At 35.1% G+C, this 17,748-nt stretch overlaps 2 protein-coding genes across 6 annotated transcripts in view; one reads left to right on the forward strand and one right to left on the reverse strand.

Annotated features, from left to right (window-relative positions):
- The first annotated feature begins 274 nt into the window (after positions 1 to 274).
- Positions 275 to 6,794, forward strand: LOC142979507 (serine/threonine-protein kinase VRK1-like). Its single transcript, XM_076124448.1, has 6 exons — positions 275 to 637; positions 727 to 796; positions 1,425 to 1,621; positions 3,012 to 3,231; positions 3,546 to 3,719; positions 3,844 to 6,794. The coding sequence occupies exons 1-6, from the start codon at positions 425 to 427 to the stop codon at positions 4,590 to 4,592; spliced, it is 1,623 nt and encodes a 540-aa protein (XP_075980563.1). The 5' UTR covers positions 275 to 424; the 3' UTR covers positions 4,593 to 6,794.
- Positions 6,795 to 6,926: 132 nt separating this feature from the next.
- Positions 6,927 to 17,748, reverse strand: part of chico (insulin receptor substrate 1 chico) — a 41,795-nt gene continuing 30,973 nt past the window's right edge. For 4 of the 5 annotated variants that reach the window (XM_076124443.1, XM_076124445.1, XM_076124447.1 and 1 more), the window contains 4 exons: positions 17,104 to 17,295; positions 16,586 to 16,811; positions 15,756 to 16,326; positions 6,927 to 15,365 (listed from right to left, as the gene is read on the reverse strand). In XM_076124443.1, the coding sequence (XP_075980558.1) occupies positions 15,169 to 15,365; positions 15,756 to 16,326; positions 16,586 to 16,811; positions 17,104 to 17,295 (1,186 nt within the window). In that variant the 3' untranslated portion in view covers positions 6,927 to 15,168. The remainder of the gene's footprint in view (positions 15,366 to 15,755; positions 16,327 to 16,585; positions 16,812 to 17,103; positions 17,296 to 17,748) is intronic. The other variant, XM_076124444.1, reaches the window with a different exon arrangement.

Here is a 17,748-nt window from a genome sequence, read left to right on the forward strand (position 1 = left end):
AACAATTTACTAAAAATTTAGGCTGATGATCTCAGTCGTAGTAGGTAGTGAATTTGCGGCCATTAACCGAATAACCGAACTCATTAGAAAATTGACAAAAAAATGTTACACCAACATATATATATGACAGTTCAATGGCAGTGATGCCTTTTCTTTCACACTAATGGCGCGCAATATAATGCAATCTCACTCTAATGCGTTAAAATGGTGATTTTCAAACACGAAACTCAGCATAATAAAAAATGGCGGGCACAAACCATTCCGTAGCGGCTGTCATTCACTCGCGCTTGTCAACGGTAGCGACGTTTTCAATTGTTGAATTTATTTGTTTAGTTGTGTTTGAAAATTTTAAATCAGAATTAAATCTGTGTTTAGTGTAATTAAATGTCAATTAGTTTATAGTTTCCAAATAAAATTTACCACAATGGCTGGAAAAGCGAAGAAGGCGGCTCCGAAGAAAAAAGGCGCTGGTTACAAAATGCCTGATCCCATACCCACGGGAGAAGTTATAAAAGACACTATTTTCAAAAAAGAATGGCGAATAGGACCATCTATTGGTGTAGGAGGCTTCGGCGAGATATATTCAGCTTGTGATAACACAAGCAAAGCGAAAGACTATCCATACGCGATTAAAATCGTAAGTAAACATTGCAATATTACGTTGATAATATTACTGTAAATACAATCATTAATATTCCAATATACTTAAATTTAAAAACATTTCAGGAACCATCAGAGAACGGTCCCCTTTTCGTAGAAAATAACTTCTATTCAAGGAATGCTAATAAAGATGACAGTAAGTAAATAAACCTTGGTTAAAACTACTGCAAGTATAATGTCAATTATTGTGGATTGGAGTGGAGCATGTTATCAATGTCCGCTACATAAGTACGCCTCTGCAAAATATACCCTACTTAACGGGAAATGTGATAAGCCTGGATAATGCTATCATATTGAAAAACTAAATTACAAACCATGCTGTATTTTAATGGTTAAAATTTCATTTAAACCTATAAATAAACATGAAATGGCCTTGCCGTACACTTAGGTACTAGTATTCAGTATTGATAAGTATAATGCCTATTTTATGAGGATTTATTTTATTCACTTATTTAGGTATTTATAAACTTAATGCTGAACTGCTATATAAAAGTGATAAATTGGAGGAAAGTGCGTTTAAAACTAATAAATTGACAAAACCTCTTGACCGTTATGTTGACTGAATTTTATTGCACTCCATCTCAAATGTTAAACCCATTTATATGTGATTGGGCTATTCAATCACAGTTATTCCGCACCAGACACTAAAGAATAACTATATATATTCCTTAAATACAAAATCATTTTAGGAGCAGTTGTCTATAGGTTAATATTTTCTCTCGTTCTTCTGTTCCTTATAGTTATCAATTGTTTCTTTTTTCCAGTTACTCAATACATGAAAAGCAAAAAGCTGTCAAACCTTGGCATGCCTATATACTATGGTAAAGGCACACATGCGTGTAAAGGGACCTCGTACAGATACTTGGTGTTGGAGAAGTATGGCAAAGATGTATGGAGCCTGTTCAATAACGCTGGAAAAAGGTTCCAGCCTGCTACTGTCTTCCAGTTAGGATTGCAAATGGTGAGCATTTTGTTCTAAAGAAAGCAGGTTCTATGGTAACCCTTTTTAAGTAATTTGTGTTAGCAGTTTAACCTTAGCACTAGGGAACCCACAAAAAAGTTGTCTAAGGCCCTGACTACCGTGCTATAGCTGTGTTAACATTTAAAATTTGGTCAACCTCAAATTCTCCACATTTTTGTGTCATTGTTCATTTGGGACATTTCCAATCACATGCTTTTATGAATTACATGTTCTTAAAGCCAAAATTCTTTGCAAGTGGTTTTGGTTCAATTCCCAATGTCAAATATCATCTATTGAAGGCTATTGCTGTTATAATCATAAGTACCTATATTCTATTGTATAAACATAGTTGACCCTCAGAGATAAGATAGTGTATGGTATTGATTGCTGAAATGATATTACTTCCCCAGCTAATACATTGCATTGTTAGTAATAGTGGAAATGTACCACAAGTGATATATTATGTTGTATACCTAGCCTGTTTTAATAAATATTGAGATTTTCCTTCCAATGCAACAATTATTTAGTAATCATTTGGTTCATAAAACTACTGAGACTGTCCCTGTGGCATATGGGAAATAAATAATAAACCTATACTTACCATTCACTAGGTGTCCTTGTTCTTGATTTAAACCTTGGTTAAATTACACATAGAATTCAGTAGAAAGTTAAATTTAATAGTAAGGTGAAAAAAAGGGTTGTGAAGGGAAAGTACTTCATATATTGAAGATATCTTCATTCACTTGAAGGAAACATTATTTTATTGCTAAAAGGAAATAGAACTTTGAACAAAAAACGATTTGTATTTGCTAAATAAATTTACATTAAATATGTGAAGAAATGTGAATGGTAATGTACAAATACATTATGTGTATTGTTTTATCACAATAACCATAATTGTTATTCATGGTCATACAGAGGCTTGCAGATTTTTTGTCTGGCATTGAACACATGTTTAAATATTCACACAAATCTATGGTTTACTCTTTCAATATGTAATTCTTTAATGTAATTCTGGATTTTGTTTTTGTAACTTGTACGGCCATAATAATATGGTATTTGAAGTAAAATATTATTGCTTGGAGAGACTAATATGAAAGTCACATATAAAGTTCTCTCTTTCTACTACATAGCTTTATTTTTCTTGTTAACTTAACTTGTTACTGTTATAACTTGCACTACTTGTAACTTCTTTACTTCTTTTTACTTCTTAACTACTTTAACAATAATAACTACCTTAACAATAATCAATATTCAAAATACACTCTACTTTGAGTCAGCCATTAAACTTTTGACTGCCATACATGCCTTATAAAAAAGATAACCCATTGTTTCTTAAATTAGTCAGTAGCATATCAAAAACCTAATGACAGTTTGTCTCCCCTTCTAGCTAGATGTGTTAGAATACATACACAGTCGCGGCTACGTGCACGCCGACATTAAAGGCGCGAACATGTTGCTCGGCTTGAAGAAGGGCTGCGAGAACCAGGTGTACCTGGTGGACTTCGGCCTGGCCACCAGAGTGAAGGAGGACCAGCCCTTCACTCCGAACCCGAAGTGTGCACATGATGGCACGATTGAGTATACGAGTAGGGATGCGCATTTAGGAGGTCAGTTAGTTTCAAGTAGTTTAAATCAATTTAAAATTAAATATGTGCGTTTTGATACGACATTAGTTGTGCTGTAATATTGAGTACTGCAAATTAAGTTATAAATTCGGCGTTTCACAATACCGATGTGCAATTTTTTTTATTAAATGTTAGAAATTTTTGAAAAGGTTGTTGTTGTGATCTAAATCCTACATTACAATAAAAAAAATTAAATGTCTAATCTAAGTCACTGACCAAAAGATGAGATGAAGAACTATGAAAGTATTGTACCTTCCTGCTGTCTTTATTAAGTGAATGATAAAACTTTCCCTCAGAGCCTACAATGCGCGGTGACCTAGAGATCCTAGGCTACAACATGTTCCACTGGCTGACTGGGGAGCTGCCGTGGGAGAAGGTGCTCAAGACAGCCACCACAGTACAAAACATGAAAGAAAGCTTTTTGAAAGATGTGCGGAAAAATATCACTAAGCAGTTTGCTGATGTGCCTGGTGAGTTTATTTCACTATAGTGCATTATTTTTATGAGCCGTTTTATGTTTCACCCTTAGGATTAGAGCGTGTTCGTTCACAAAATCGAATCGAAATACTAACTTTTGATATTTTAATTTTACAGAAGCTCTAATCAAATTCTTCGAACACATCAACGCGCTGAAGCCTAAAGCAGTGCCGGACTACGCGAAATGCCGCAAACTATTCGAAGACTATCTCAAAGCACAAGGTGTGAAAAGAACAAACAAACTGGACTTTGCACCTCCTAAGAAAACAGCCTCAAAAACCATTGATAATTCCATTGAAGAAGACGATGCTTCTGATGAGGAACCTATTAAACCGCAGAAGAACGGAGACGCGCCTAAAAGACGCGGGAGAAAACCTAAAGTTACTGTTGAAGTTGACACAGAGAATGAAGAACCAGAACCAGTTAAAGAAACCAAGAAAAAGGGCAAAAGGAAATCATCCGAGCCCGCTGTTCTTGTCAAAGTGAAGAAAGCTAAGTTAAATCCTACTCAAACACCACCAGCGAAGAAAAATCACACGAATATAGCAACTCAAACGTCTACAGAGAAACCTGTGAGACAAAGTCCAAGGAATAACACATCCAGACATGTTTCATTCGACAGTCCTATATCCGAAATTGTCGGTAATGGTAAAATGAGTTCGTCTATCAACTCCAGTGGGGATATATTTGATGATTCCTTCACTATCAAAGAAGTTAAAGTTAAGCCTAAGAGGAAATTGCTTTCTATGAAAGATGAAGAAGTGACTGTCAAGAGGGTAGTTAAGAAAAAAGTGGCCGGTGTTAAGAAAACTCGGTCGTGGAAGGATTCCGCTACTATTGTGAATGGAAGAGCTCCTCCATCATGAATTGTTTGAAGTAAACAGGTGCGTGTACGTAATAATGTAATATACATATCCGATTTTTAAGGTATTATGTAGTGTAGCAATCTGGTTGCGTAATATTATATTTTATAGCAGAATTATGACTTTATAACCGTGCCGAAATATCAAGCAAATCAAGTTAATTGCATGATCGCGTCAATTCCCGCAAAATTTTACGATACTTTTCTATGATGAATTTGTTCAAAAATTGTTCGTGAAGTTTTGCTATACAATATAATATTTCAAAATAGATAGGACAATAGTAAAAACTCGTTTTATGAGAGTTTTTTTATACATTAGACTAGAATTGATAGACCATTGACAAAACTCATTACAATAGTGCCATTAATTTGTACCTACCGTTAATTAGCTTTAACTCAATACTTATATTACTCAAAAAGGAATTCTGATGGCGTTTCTCTGTTTTTGTACATTTTATAACTACATTACTAAGTAATTTATGACTTTATACATATAAATCACGCACAGTTATCCGTCATGCTATTTGACCGCTAATGAAGTAATCACTAACTTATTGTAAACTGTCTAGCTAAGTACTTTATTTTTTACCGTCACACTAGCGCCATCTTTATTTCAGAATTTCCAATTGAGTAGCATCTTTACTGTACCTTTTAACTGCTTTAATTTAACTTTCAATAAGTTGCACTTGCAGTACAAAAAAGTTCTTGAGATTATTTTTATTTATAACCCTTTGAGCAGTGAAAAATACTCACCCACACTTCAATTAGCGTGTAATAAAAACTATTGATGCTAGCGTCTAATCTATGCCATCGGTTTGTGTGGTAACAATATAATATTATCCAATGACCTTATTCACTCATATTACCTATTTGCAAAATTACTAAACAAATTTTGAGAAAAATATTGGCATTTCAGACACAAATTACAAATCAATTATTTTTATCAGTTCAAAGGGTTATAAACTGCACAATACATAATTAAGTTCATTATCTTTCCACCGAAATAACAATATACATAATAATATGCTTCATATACCGATACTTACTCTAATAGTTTAGCATTTAGATAATATATAATACCTAGTACCTACTACATAGGAGAATATACCGCGTATACCAAAATGACAACACATAATTATATTATTTTGTAAGAAATTATGTGGACAATTGTCGCGGCTTGTACTTTTTACAATTCACTGATGACCTTAGCACAAAAATCAAGCGAATATCTTGTCACGGGTGACAAAACAGGTACATATTACTTACTATTATAAAGAGCTGGTTGTAACCCGCAGTTTTGCTCGCAAGGCAAGGTAAAAGAATCTTTCTGGGGTAAAAGAAGCCCATTTCACCCTCTTGTGCCGACTACATTCTCAAAATGTATGTCAATCTGTTGCTTTGTTTTGAAGTAAAAGGAGGACGAATAAACATAAAAATTATGTACGTAAGTCATGTTGTCTCGCTCTTGTTAGAGCAAATAAATAAGGATAGAATGATAGCTACATTTCTTGACTTTTAATATCTTGTTATAACAATGTTGAATTAAGTTTTTACATCTATTTGACTTTCACTAAAACAGGCGTGTTTTGTTATAATTCACGTTTAAATGTACTTAGAAAATTGAGGCGATCATAGCCAATTACATTAGCACGGTCTTTCCATGGATGGGTGACTGCATAGTTGTATTTTTACTGGACGCCTCCGTGCTTCGGAGGACACGTAAATCGTCTATCCCGGTTGTTTTCTCTTAAGATTACAGTCGTTAAGCCACTTCCAAGGCCTTCGGGCGGATTGAACAAGTAGACGCGCTAGGTTGATGAAAAATCATTAATATTTTGGACTAAATGTGATCAAATTGTGCCAAATTTATGTCTGTTGTAAGTTATGCATTTGTAAATACACATTGCATTTGATTTAATAACTTAACATAATTAAAACACAGTTTATTGTGAATGTTTTACTGTTTTCATGTCAACTTTGAATTCACATAAAAGGCAATGTTTTTGTTAACAATTAAGATGTTTTTAAAAACACGCGGGTCGTTTTTATTGTATCATGTATCGGATTGTTGTTTTATCGATTGAATATGATTCGAAGTTGTTTCATAATAAGTATGTTACGCGCACTGTTCTAGTGAAGGAGTGATGCATTTGTTTGTGTGATCGATTTGTAATTATTATGTAAAATAAACAGTATTTCTTTAAAATTGTCGTTTCTTTTACAGCATACTCAACATAAAAATCTTCCTTACAGCTTTTTAGTTTCACAAAGTACGATTCAACGGACAAAATTGGACAGTTATGGTTATATCTCCTAGGATGTTCAATAAATAAACAAATGCGCAAATCCAAAGCTTTTATTTTTCTTTTTATTTACAATAATATGAAAGTAAACAAAATTTAATGTACCAAAGAAATTAGATTTAGATATTTTCATATAATTTAACGCCGGACTCGTCGATCGAGTGGCACGCTCCGATCGACGGGCCTACACGATTGACATTGTGATACTCTTGTATCTCACTCAACATTTTACACACTCACTTGTGGCGGGACTTGAACAACGATCTCCGAAACGTACAGCGCAGTGCGTGTGGCGGACACACTGCACATATTAACATGAATTTAGATTAAGTCCCCGCGACAAGTGAGCGTGCAAGCACAAGTGACAGTCCAGCCGTCGCGAACAAGTTGCAAGTTACAAAAGCTATAACTACACCTAGTTAAACGTACGCTCAGTGTGGTGATGTTCTATATCTATATAGATTGTGAAGCGCCCGCGTCACACGCGCGCGCAATGATACTTCACGTTATCTACAATGGCAGTAGGAGCGGCTAAGCTATACTCGACTAAAACACAAAACGGTAGCACCATTTGTAAAAAAATATTTTTTTTACCATTTCAAAACAAGAGAATTAGCGTCATCGCGCCGTGGTCGACGACGCGCACTCCCGGTAAGCGCTCGCAGCATAGCGTGTCGACATCCCCAGGTACTAAACAACTATTATACAAACTGTTCTAGACGTTACAATATTTTAAACTTATATTTAAACCTTATAAAAAACCTTTACGCCGTTTACAGGAACATTTTTATGCAAAAATTCTGTTTAACTTGCAATGGGACTAGTATAGATTTCTTAAAAAAACAACTCCATCTTGTCATGTAACACGCGGAGTTTGGTAAATTATTTTGTATATTTTTTTAATAATTATAAATATATTAAAATAAGGCCGCATTCACACTAGCTTTCGATGTCGCATAATACAAGTCTCACCAATGTAAATGTAGCCAAAAGCTCCTTTTAGAATATGCTTTATTTTAGTGAATGATTTTCTTGAACACGGTATTTTGTGACCTTGCTATGTGTTGGAGAAGAGATGGTTAGTTGATTCCGGAGTTGAATTCAAATAGACGTGGTAAAAATTTAAATGTTAAACTGCAGATATCAATGAAAAAATACTTGACTATTCTGTGATGTAGTTCAGTAAAACAATTAAATTCATTAACAGGTGGCGCTAGCGAGACTTAAAGCCATTACAAATTACAAACATATTTCCTTTCTCATATAGTTTCTATTTAGAATAAGCAATTCATATAAAACAAATCAATCCAGCCACACTAGCGACACCATGCGGCGATATCCGGAACTTCCTACCTCAACTTTAAGCCCCCGTTTCACAGAACATGGTAAAATAGCTTATAAAATGAGTGTTGGGTAAGCAAAGACAGACAACAAATTAATGAAAAATAACGGTCAAAATTCCACGTGAGTTAACCGGTACTTATTTTGAGGTAAAGAGAAACGGGGGTTAATGTTTTAGCTATTTTCAGGCACATTATAAAAGGAGTTTCAATACAAACGTTTTACAATTTCACCGGTCTCTACCCGTCCATCCTTAAGCTAATTTAAAGTCAACACTCTTACGCTAAGTGGAATAAAGTAAATGTATATTATACAATAATATATATAATAGGTGTTACAATATGTATCTAAATATGGTAATACGTGACTGCGAGGTGGCACTAGCAATCTGCGAATTGGCTTATCTACATTAACTGAAGAGATTGTGATCGACATTCACTTTTGTTAGCGAGTGTGATGTTTAAATAATTCATTAATTAAAATGGTTAAATATGTTTGAACACTTATAACATGTATATGAATGTTTGATTTGATTAAATAAAGTGTGGTATTCCGAAATAATGTTTTCGATACTTTGTCTATTATTTCAATCGTAGCCTATCGAAAACCTGTTCCCAGTCATAGGACAGTAAAATTATTCATTGTGTTGAAAAACTGTCCTAATAAAAAACAAATCATAAAGACCGATTGCTACAATATTTTACTTTTTACACTCACAGGATGGTTTAAAACTTGATCGATAGTAACAAAATTAACAAAAGTCAATTACAACATTCAAGAATTTCACTTTATAGAGCATGTTTAAAAACATTTTTTTAAATATAACTTGTCGCAAGTGTATGTCATTCACAATCTACCCACAGTACTACAGACACGCTCAACGCGAGCTCAATTGTCACTAAAATATTAAAATACAAAATTGTAAAAGAGTGGCCATGCCAAATTGTACTATACTACAATACATGTCGCTAGCTCAGCTCAGCAGCGAACAACTGGGATTCGTTCGGGTTACCAATAACTACGGTTACAGGGTTTTGTTTGTATCGCCGGATAGTTTAACTTCTCATATAAATACTAGAGATTCTACTAAACCTGTCTTATTACGACTGAATACTTAAACGACAATTTAAAGTGATGCTTAAAATCATTTCTTTCGCTATCATACACGTCAAAGTAACAATGACAGCATAATCCTTAAACGTAACTCAAAATTAAGCCTTGAGATTATGCCATTAAGTATTAAAATTAACATGGTAATAAAAATCTTCTTTATCTTGTACCTAACAGAACAATTCGCGAGTGGTCAGCAATTATAAGAAAATGAACACTCTATTAAAGATTTTATAGAATCAACAAGTCCAAAGACAAATTATCAGGCGATACAAACAAAACACCTTCACAAAGAACAAAAACAAACAGTACCCTACGCGTTACTACAAACTAAAGATGTTTCACAGTAGTGCCGACCACGTGGCTCACCGTGCGTTTAAAGCTAACACAAAGTAATACACGTACCACCGAACATTTCCCTTAGCTGAATAAATAACATATTACATTATTCAATATAAAAATTTGGTGTTCACTCAGTCGCGCATTTTATACAGGTCCCATTACTTGAATTGGTTGTGGGTAAAGGAAGCTTTTGGTACTGGCATGTAATTTCGAAAAGGACGCATGTGTTGTGTTTTTGTAATGTGATATGTGCCCTTTTTAAAATTGCATATTTATTTAGAAGTGCAGTATGTAATGTATTTACTAGTAGCTACAATTTGTCATAAAGAGACAATATGGCGACAATACAGGATAGGAAATCATATATGGTCACTATGTATGTATTTATGTAAATAGCAATACCGTCTGGTATTGCAATTTACAAGTCACAAAAAGAATAAGTATATTTAATATCGTGAGGTCATGATCCCTTTAAGGGCTGAAGAATAATAGTAATATAACCATACAAATAAAAATATTCACTGCATTTTTTAAATTATTGCGATTTGTGTACTCAAACTAATTTTGTTAATAATAACAACGAATTTGTTATTAAATTAATACATGACAATTACAAAGCATATTTATTCATGATACTTTATCAACTGTGACAATATGCTTTTGTTACTTTCATTAACTTAATTTCTCATCAATAGATGGCGCCACTAGTCACATAAATACATTACACACTACCTTCCATGTACCCAGTTGACTATAAACTAAGGTGGTATAACACGAGACTAGTTGTATCGCTTCTGTCGGAATGTACTACATTCGAAATATCGCCTCAATTGTTTATTTTAATTATTTAGAGAGGGTCTAGTTGATGCGTGTTGGGAATTATTAATTTTATTGTTGAACTATTTTATCTAGCGCAGTTTAATTTCTACATTTATCATCTAATATTACATGGGGATAACGGTATCACGAATTGTAAAATCACGTTTCGGCAAGCTTTGCACTAATGGTGATTCAGATATACAAAAATGGGGAGCGATTTTACTATTTATCACATAACGAAACGCTTTTAAATTACGTTCGTTTTCTAAAATATGAATGACAAAAGTATATTTCCGATGCAAATAATCTACTATTTCGTTCTATTTTTCTAATACGCATATATCTATATTCCCAACACGCTGGTTAATTGCACTTTACAGTAAAAACAATGTAATATTGAACTATTGGACAGCGCCGACCGCGCGGCCGACAGCGCTAACTATAACGATATATTTCACCTAACACGCAACAACGGCTACGTTGTTCGACTCGACAATAGTACAAGGTTTTGCTGGGACTTTAGTTTAAAGTAAAGAGCTCATTTAATAGCTATTTTAGGCTCAAGAATCTCCTCCTCGGTGGAAATCGCTAACCCGTATTTGGCCAATATGGTGGACTCGAGGGCTAAAGCTTCTGTAATCTTTTTCGGTAGAAGCCTATGCCTAGTACTTATTTTAACCACCCTGAGCTGATAAGGGTTGACGTTAGAAGTATTTAACATACAGGCATAAAGGTTGTATGAAAGTTACACACTTAACAGCTTTAAAGAAATGTCATAGCATGAAACGCCATCTATCGGCTTCAAACTGGTAAGAACATATTCGTTATAATAATAATATAATGTACGTCACAGCAAAACCTTTACCAAGAAATTAACAAAAAATAATAATAATATCTACCTATGTGTTTAAAATGTCAACGTTTTTTTATTGTTTCATTAAAAATATCCCTATAATAATTTTTCGGTTATAAACAGCGGTAATAAGATAAAAACAGATTTGTATTGAACACATAATTTACGTGGAACATTATTTGAGCTTGGCATTTAGAAAATGGACGACAATAGGCAAATAATTATTAACTTTATTAAAAATAGACGTTTTATAATAATATCAATTAATATTAAAATTGACACATCAAATTAAAAATCAACAAAACATAATGCTAACATTTTATTTACACAAACATTCAAATCAACTTAATGATAAAATAAACAAAATAATTAAAAAGAAAAAGAAACAAATGTCAATCATTGTAATTGTTTGTTAAATAAAAACAATTTGTCAGTATTCTTGTTTTGTCTTCATTTTTGAGACACAGAATAATCAGTGGACTTTTGTAAAAAAAATGTGTCTTATAAAGCACGCAAAGCCTTATGTACTATGCTTGACCTCTTGTTGGTAGTGTCAAAGTACCATCCCACTTGTTTTCGAGAGTGATGGAATATAGAGTGTACCTGTGAATTGTGTACACTTAAGACACTAAACAATTTCCACCACAAATGGCTAGTTCCATTGGTTTCACCACCAAATAATGTTCAGGAGGACAATTTTTAAGATATTTTAAAATCAGGATGTTATCAAATTGTTCATTAATAATAATAAAGTATTTTATCTGTCTGTAAGAATGTCTAAAACAATTAATTGATTCTCAACATCTAAATATCAAGCTCAAACAATATATTATCTCATATAACTTGATTGTTCACTCGTAAAGTGATCACAACGGTCACCCCACAAGCTTGTCCGTCCGAGACTTGTATACAATATACATATCACTTGGATACACAATATACAATCTATATACATTCCGTTAAATATTGCAGTTATATAATACCAACAACACTGCTACTTTTGAATATTCAAAAATATATAATTTTATCTATTTATTTTGACTATATTTTTTGTGGAATAAAATTAAACTAAAATCTGCTATGACTACTCTGATATTTAATCGAAAACTGCCACTAACTTTATATATTTTAATATGTTCTTTAATAAAGTGACCATCAATCCATCCATTCACTATACTTTTTCGCCCTTTATTTATTAAATACACTGTCTCACATCTACATATCATTTCATATCATATTATCATATCAACTATACAAATTTGACTGAGTAAATTGCAACAGTAAGGCTTCCTACACACATATTCAGTTCAGCATTAACTATCCTAGCCGAGCGGCTAAACCAAATATATGTAGATGAATGTTCAGGAAAAATGCCACTCGCTGATAAATACTGCCGAACCGAATACCTGTGTAGAAAGCTTAATAATCATAGCAGATTTAAGTTTAAAAACATCATAACTTTTAATATATAATAGAGTACAGGAATTAACTCGAACACGCATTTTACCTTAAAAACGGCGAGTGCAACCTGCGTCGAAGCGCTAGGCATTTTAAGGTAAAATGCGTGTTCGCGTTAATTCCCGTATTCTATTACACATGATAAATCTCGAACGGACACAGAATAACAAACAAACAACAGTGTAGAAATAACATCGATATATCGTGTATTTAAATTGCACAAAGTATTCTAAGAACACAATAGGCAGTATTATCGGGAACAGAAGTGTATACTAGTTAGGCCTCTCTCACAACCGTATAATTAACATTTAATATAACACGACGGAACCAACGCGTCAACTAACAATCCCGTGCACGAGTTTTACATTTTATTACTTTTTATAATGATTTTTGTGGGTTTATTTTTAAGAAAAGCACTGATTATTCCTCTTATATCTTGAATTCAAAATATACCTTTTACACAGTTATAGAAACTATAATATTTATGTAACGGTGAAATTTTGCTATAAACTTTAACGTTATAAAAATAATAAGAGCGAACTTCAGACCAAAGAATATGTCGTATTGTGAAAAAACCGGAATTAACTGTTCTTGAAAAGTAAAATTTATTGATGGAGAATTTATATCGATACCATGCTTTTTATGCAAGGACTGATAGATTCATCATAATCATCTTCATAAATTATTATCAAAGTATATTTGAATGATACTTATAAGAGGAATTTTGAATAGCTTTTCTTAAAAACAAACCCATATCCGCGATTGTACTAGAGAGATACTAAGACCTAAAGAAAATAAATATGTTATTAATAATAAATGAATAAAATAACATGATATTAATTAATTTAGTGAAACATTTGGAGTTAAAGACTTAGTATAATTTCTTATAATGTCATATTATATACTTATATGTGTTGCTATACATGTATCACTGAAGTCTCGTAACAATAATAATAGAAATGTAATAATAATAAAATTAATAACAAAATGTGTGTACTATCATATAGTAACTGAAGCAAGCGACATCAAGTCTAATACATGATACATGGTGTTCTATAAACTGGATACAGTATGTATTCACAATGTAATATGTATACAATAACATATGGTATATTTTAGCGCTATGCTATAATATATATTATGTATTTATGCGCATATTATACTTGAACTAAATAAAAGGGCCTAAGCATAACTGACTCAAATAGTACTTCGAAATAAACAATGTAATATCGTTTTTTGGGTAACTTCATTACAAAAATCAGGATTATTATTAATTAGTTTTATATTTGCTTTCAAGATTTACCTTGATTCTTTTGAATTTCTTGGCAATTATTTACTTTTTGATAGAAATTAATGCAGGATATTCTGAAATCTATATAAAATAATGAAGCATATGTGTTGTATACAATATACATTGTGTATAAACCAGTATACAGTTCATAGAACACGTCAGAAAGTAAGTATGAAGGATATCGCTCTGTATTTTATACTATCAAACTGCCTCTTTAAGATAACAGGCTGACGAACGATAAAGTAGCGGTTACTTATTGTTACTATTGAGACAAGCACTTATAAAACACATTTTATAACGGGAGACCTTTGCCCAGCAGTGGGCCAGTAATGGGCTTAATGTATTGAAAAATTCAAATTTTTATTTTATATCTCGTACGTGTACATGCACAAATGCGTGTACGTATACGCACGTGTTCGTTCAATTGTTCTTCTAGAGAAGATTATTTTAATAAAAATTTTAATTGTTCTTGATACATGTTGAGGCCTATCTCAATAGTCACAATATAAATCATATTAATGTACGTGCACGCGTCGAGTTCTTCTAAAATGTTGATACTGCATCTTTTAATTAACAATTTAATATTGATAAGTATAGCGTTTCTCCAAATATTTAATATTATTTTGTATAATTTTCTATTTTAAAAGAGTAAGTAACGGAATTGGATTGTAATACACTAAATTGTCCACTTTAGTAGCCTTTAAATGACCATAACATATCAATTTCATACATAATAGTATATCATCAATATTAAATGTTTATTAAAAGCTGCAGCACAACACATACACATTCACAATCAACACGGCAACCATCACTATCTCTAAGTCCATAGTCCGGGACGCTTAACTAAATGGCAGTCGAGTCCGCACTAGCACGAAACAAATCACATTTGCCTAGCGTTCAAACACTCGCCTAACACTGCACTTTTTACCGCTGACACACAACGAAAGGATTTTATCACTGATATTTCGTATTTTTGTCACAGTTTTAGTTATCAGTCGAGTTTGATGTCAGTGTAGTCGACAGTGGCGGCAGTGTTGAGGGCGGCGGGGCCGGCGGCGGGCTAGGTGGCGTCGGCGTGCAGCTTGTCGCTGCGCAGGAAGTCTATCTGCGTGTAGGCGGGGCGCGTGGGGGCCGGCGCGGCGCGGCGCGGCTCCAGGTCCAGCGCCGCGTAGTTCAGCGGCGCCTCCACGCTGAACCGCGCGCCGCCCGCGCCAGACACGCCCGCCACTACCAGCGTGGCTGTCGTGGTGGTTTCCGCTGGAAATGTAAGGACAATTAAATATTTAATAAACATCTTAGAACTTTAAGTAAGTAAGTAGTTTAACACAATCCAATTTATCTTTGAAAAAAAAAAACAATTCAGAGATTAAGACATTTTCGGACAGAAACTATAAATTAACTTTGTAGACAAAGTAGCATTAAATAAAATTTTCTATCTGAAACCTAAAGATCCTGAGTCAAACAAAACTTGAGTCAATGACAAAATGAATTCACCTCGAAGTTATAATACCAAAAAATTAAACTAAGTTAGATAAATTACTAGACTTCGTAATACTGCTAAAAACCTACAATGCTACGAATAGAAGAACACTGACATGTTCCTTAATCAAAAAAAAATAAAGCTAGAAGATAAGTAAAGAATCTCACCTCTACTATCAGCTAGATCCGGCAGCCTCGCAATAGTCTTATTAGCGGTGGGATTACACGACAACTCATCCTTCTCCTCTCTCCGCGGCGCCAGCGTCACGTACTGAGGCGACGCCGCCACATCGGGGCTCTTGCGACCGTCCTCCGACAACTCGTTCACCGTCGTCAACGCATGCACAGGCTCATCAGCTAAAGGCGTTAAATCTATCGGAGGAGTAGCTGGCGTTGCATCGAGAGGATCGGCGGGCGAGTCTAATGATAGATCAAACAAGGTCTGACTGCCGTGAGGAGTAGCCCTTTTTCTAGGTTCATCAGGCGACGCGGCAGCAGAAACCCTCGTTATACGTTCAGGTCTTGCTGTGTTTATTGCTATCGGTCTCGTGGGTGCTCTGCCATAGTTCATCTCAACGTATCCGTCGGTGACGGGCGCGGGCGGCTCCCCGGGCCTCATTTCCACGTAGCCCGCGTTACGCGGCGACATGTCCACGTATTCGTCTACGTTCGTCTTCGGACGGTCGGCGAAGCACGCTATTGGTGGGGTACGGGCGACGGATGATACCTGGAATGAAGGCTTTAGTGATTGGTTAAATTGTATTTTGTAGAGAATACAGTTTATTCAGAAAAGTGAGTTTATAAAAGAAAGAAAGATTTTTAAACACACTAAAACGAAATTACTATTTTTTTTTTTGTGTCAAAGTCTCAATGTTTAATCATTGATGCGCAATGTGTTTTTCCATTACAAATTTTTCCCCAAATTTTGGTTATTGACTCACGTAAAATCAAACATCTATTGACATAAATAGTAATACACGATAATAATATAGACTCACCCTATTGGCAGGCGAGTTGTTAGAGAAGTCGATCTCCATATGGTCCTCAGTCTGCCTCGGATGCGGGTGTCTTGGAGGCCTAGCCCTGGCGCCCACGCTGTAGGCGCGGTGGCGGCCGGCCTCGGGCGCGGCGCCCGTGGCGGCCGGGCGGGACCCCACGCTGTAGGCGCGCGGCGGCCGGGACTCCATGCCGATGTGGGACGTGGCCGGCTCCAGCTGGTATTCGCTGTTGGGGAACAATAACAAGGAAATTCTTTAAAAAGCTGCCCAATACTGTTTTACTGGAAGACGATCCTTAGAATATTCTGGCAACTTTCCGACCTATGATTAAGATGTGAAAGAAAACCTAGAAGGTATAACATTTTAGTAAATGAAATTAAACTCAATGACGAGCGCAAATGCTCGAATGTTTAAGCGACTATTGTTGTCTTTGGTATGTGGCGCCAGAGATCTCTGCCGTCATTGCCGGTTACTGTCCCACCGAGCTATAATAGTATGTACAAGATGTAGATACTGACCTGAACCGTGGGTCGGTGGAGGGCGTGCCGCTGCACAGCGAGCCGCTGGAGGCGGACACGAGGCCGGCGAGCGGGTCGTGGCCGGGCGCCATGGGCAGGTAGCCGGCGCCCGCCTCCATGCACATGTAGCCCGCCTCGCCCACCGACGACGTGCGCGAGTGCGCCACCGAGCTGCCACTTATTAGCGATGCACTGGGAACAATCATTATATTAAGCTAATTACTTTCTACCCGCGGGGCGCTTCAGCCCCTTCGAGATGGATTTAAAAAATAATCCTCTCTTAGTGCTCCTCTACACTTCCTAAGGAATCTTCATACCAAGTTTCAACTTAATACGCTCGGTAGTTTCGGCTGTGTGTTGACCATCAGTCAGTCAATAACGGAGGAGTTGTATATAGGTACATATTGATTGCAAACATACTAGTAACCAGCGATCCTGTGTGACAAGATGTAAGGATGTGAATAAAGCTAGGGAAGTTTGTAGAGAACTCAGTAAGGTGTTCTTTGGTCGCCTACCCATATAAGAAAACCGCGGAATTATATCTATGTAGAAATATGTATGAATAGATGTATAAACGTACATCATTCCTGTCCTACCCAAAGATGTAGGCAGAGGTGTATGAAGTAAAAAGTTTTGCCATTAACA

This window comes from Anticarsia gemmatalis, chromosome 16 (assembly GCF_050436995.1).
Source record: "Anticarsia gemmatalis isolate Benzon Research Colony breed Stoneville strain chromosome 16, ilAntGemm2 primary, whole genome shotgun sequence".
Classification (NCBI taxonomy): Eukaryota; Metazoa; Arthropoda; class Insecta; order Lepidoptera; family Erebidae; genus Anticarsia; species Anticarsia gemmatalis.